The sequence below is a fragment of the Condylura cristata genome, unplaced genomic scaffold, assembly GCF_000260355.1.
Source record: "Condylura cristata isolate star-nosed mole 26May11 unplaced genomic scaffold, ConCri1.0 scaffold00062, whole genome shotgun sequence".
Taxonomy (NCBI): domain Eukaryota; kingdom Metazoa; phylum Chordata; class Mammalia; order Eulipotyphla; family Talpidae; genus Condylura; species Condylura cristata.
Genome location: NW_004567163.1, coordinates 414,008 through 416,387, shown reverse-complemented (window position 1 = coordinate 416,387; position 2,380 = coordinate 414,008). Strand labels below are relative to the sequence as shown.

General features: G+C 44.4%; 1 protein-coding gene across 1 annotated transcript; it reads left to right on the top strand.

Annotated features, from left to right (window-relative positions):
• Position 1: 1 nt before the first annotated feature.
• Positions 2-655, top strand: LOC101636257 (olfactory receptor 2AG2-like; the record flags this gene model as incomplete). Its single annotated transcript, XM_004695415.1, has 1 exon — positions 2-655. A coding segment is annotated over one exon (654 nt), but the record flags the coding sequence as incomplete, so codon positions are not given.
• Positions 656-2,380: the final 1,725 nt, after the last annotated feature.

The window sequence follows — 2,380 nt, the reverse complement described above, 5'->3', positions numbered from 1 at the left end:
TCACATCTCCTTCATTGGATGTAGCCTCCAGATGTTCCTCTTCACCACCCTTGGGGGCTCTGAATACCTGCTGCTGGCCGTGATGGCCTATGACCGCTACGTGGCCATCTGCCAGCCTCTGCGCTACCCCGTCCTCATGCGTCCCCGGGTCTGTGCGCTCCTGGTGCTGGTGACCTGGCTGGGTGCGTTCTTCAACGCCTTGATCCATGTGGCCTACACTCTGACTCTCCCTTTCTGCGCCTCCAGGGAAATCCATCACTTCTTCTGTGAGATCCCAGCACTCCTGAAAGTGGTTTGTGCTGACACTTCCCAATATGAAAAGGGTATTTATGTCACTGCTGTGATTTTTCTCCTACCTCCCATCTCAGCCATTCTGGGCTCCTACGGCAGCATACTGTCCACCGTGCTGGGCATGGGGTCAGGCCAGGGACTCAGGAAAACCTTGGGTACCTGCTCTTCGCACATGACTGTGGTGTTGCTGTTCTACGGGGCTGCCACCATCAAGTACCTTCTGCCAAAGTCCTACCAATCCCCTGTAGAGGAAGAAGTGGTCTCCGTGTTCTACACCATCATAACCCCCATGCTCAACCCGCTCATCTACAGCCTGCGAAACAAGGACGTCACTAGAGCTTTCAAGAAAGTTTTCAGAGTGTGAGGAATGTGGCGTTTCCTTGTATCTTGTTTGTATCAACCCATAATTCATTCCTAGTTTTTTTGAAATTGAATAGAAGATGTTTTTATGCAATTATTTACATTTTAGAAAACAGTTATGTTGAATTGAGAACAAAAATATAATAATGTACCTTATGATAAAACATAGCATCATTTTTTTATATTTATCATAAACATATAAGCCATTGCATTCAATAACACCAGAAATGTTGAAAATTTACTTAATAGATAATACACATTTCCTAACTGCTTACCACTTTTATTTTATTTTCATTTTGCACATCCTTAGAAAGGAACTGTGATGCCCTTACGCAGTTGTCTGCACTAGGACTTACATGTATTCAAAATCTATCATTGCAAGTGATAGATAGGTAGATAGATAGATTTTTTTTTAATTTATAGTTTATTTATGCATACAAGAACTGGGGTTAGGCCAGAGGAGCCAAGGTCTTTGGGTTGAGAAGATTCGCCAGAGACTGGTTGGGGAGCAGACAGGGAGACTGATCAAAATACATTGCTGAGGGGGCTGTGGGGGTACAGGAGAGTTCTGCTGTACCATGTGGGTCACTCCTTGGTGGCCAGTTACTGAATTCATGCTGCAGTGGCAGGTAATAGCTTGGCAGTGCTGTCTTTAACTCCTGTGCCACCAGCCTGGTTTATTCTTCTAAATTTTTTTTTAAGATTTATTTATTTGTGCATACAGAGCTGGGCTACAGGCCTGAGTTGCAGAGGCGGTGAGAGGACTCCCCAGAGACAGAGTGGGGAGCAGAACAGGCCGACTGACGAATTGCACTGCTGAGGGGAGCAGTGGGCAGGTCGGGCGAGGTCTGCTGCTCCATATGGGTCACCTCCGGGGCAGGCGGGGATCGAACTCATGCTGAAGCGGCTTTAGCTTCTCAGTGCTGTGCTGTAACCTGCTGCTGCGCCACCAGGGAGGGCCCTACTCTTCTAAATTTTAACACATTTCCCTAAACAATACTTGTTCTAATAACTGACCTGGAATATTTGAGCAATATTTAATTTCTACAGTATGTGCTAATATACAATGCTTAATATTTTGGAATTTTAAAATTGAGTCATAAATGGCATAAAGTGTTATTTCTATTTCAGGATAGCAGCTTAGTGATGTATGTTCATATCTTTGCGATGTGATCACGGTATCACAGTGTGTCAGCCAGTAGCTGTTAGGGTGTAGCGTCCTGACCTCACACATCTCGCCACAACCGCACCTGTGGCATCTTTCGGTCCCTGTGTCTGGTTTGGTTTATACGTCTATGTGTGTGACTCATAGGGAATTTGTCTTTATGCTTGGGCCTATTTTGGTAGCACTTTTCCTACACATCTATCCATGTTGACACCTGTGATGGCCTTTCATCTTTTTTATTTTTTTAATAATATAATAGTTTATTTTTGCACCTTTTTGTGCATTTTTCCATCTCAGTTGTAATCCCCGTGGGCTTCCCATCACCAAATCACCTGCGTGCCATCACCATATTCCAGTGCATTTCCTTCCCCCTATTGTTTTTGATCCCCTTCCCCCACTCCACCCCATAAAATGTCTCTGGTATGTAGCTGTTCATTATTATTGTTATTTTCTCGCCTGGTCTGTTATACTCCTGCTATGAGTGAAACCATCTGGTATTTTTCCTTTTCTTTCTGGCTTATTTCACTAAGCATGATCTTTTCCAACTCCATCCTTGTTGCTGCA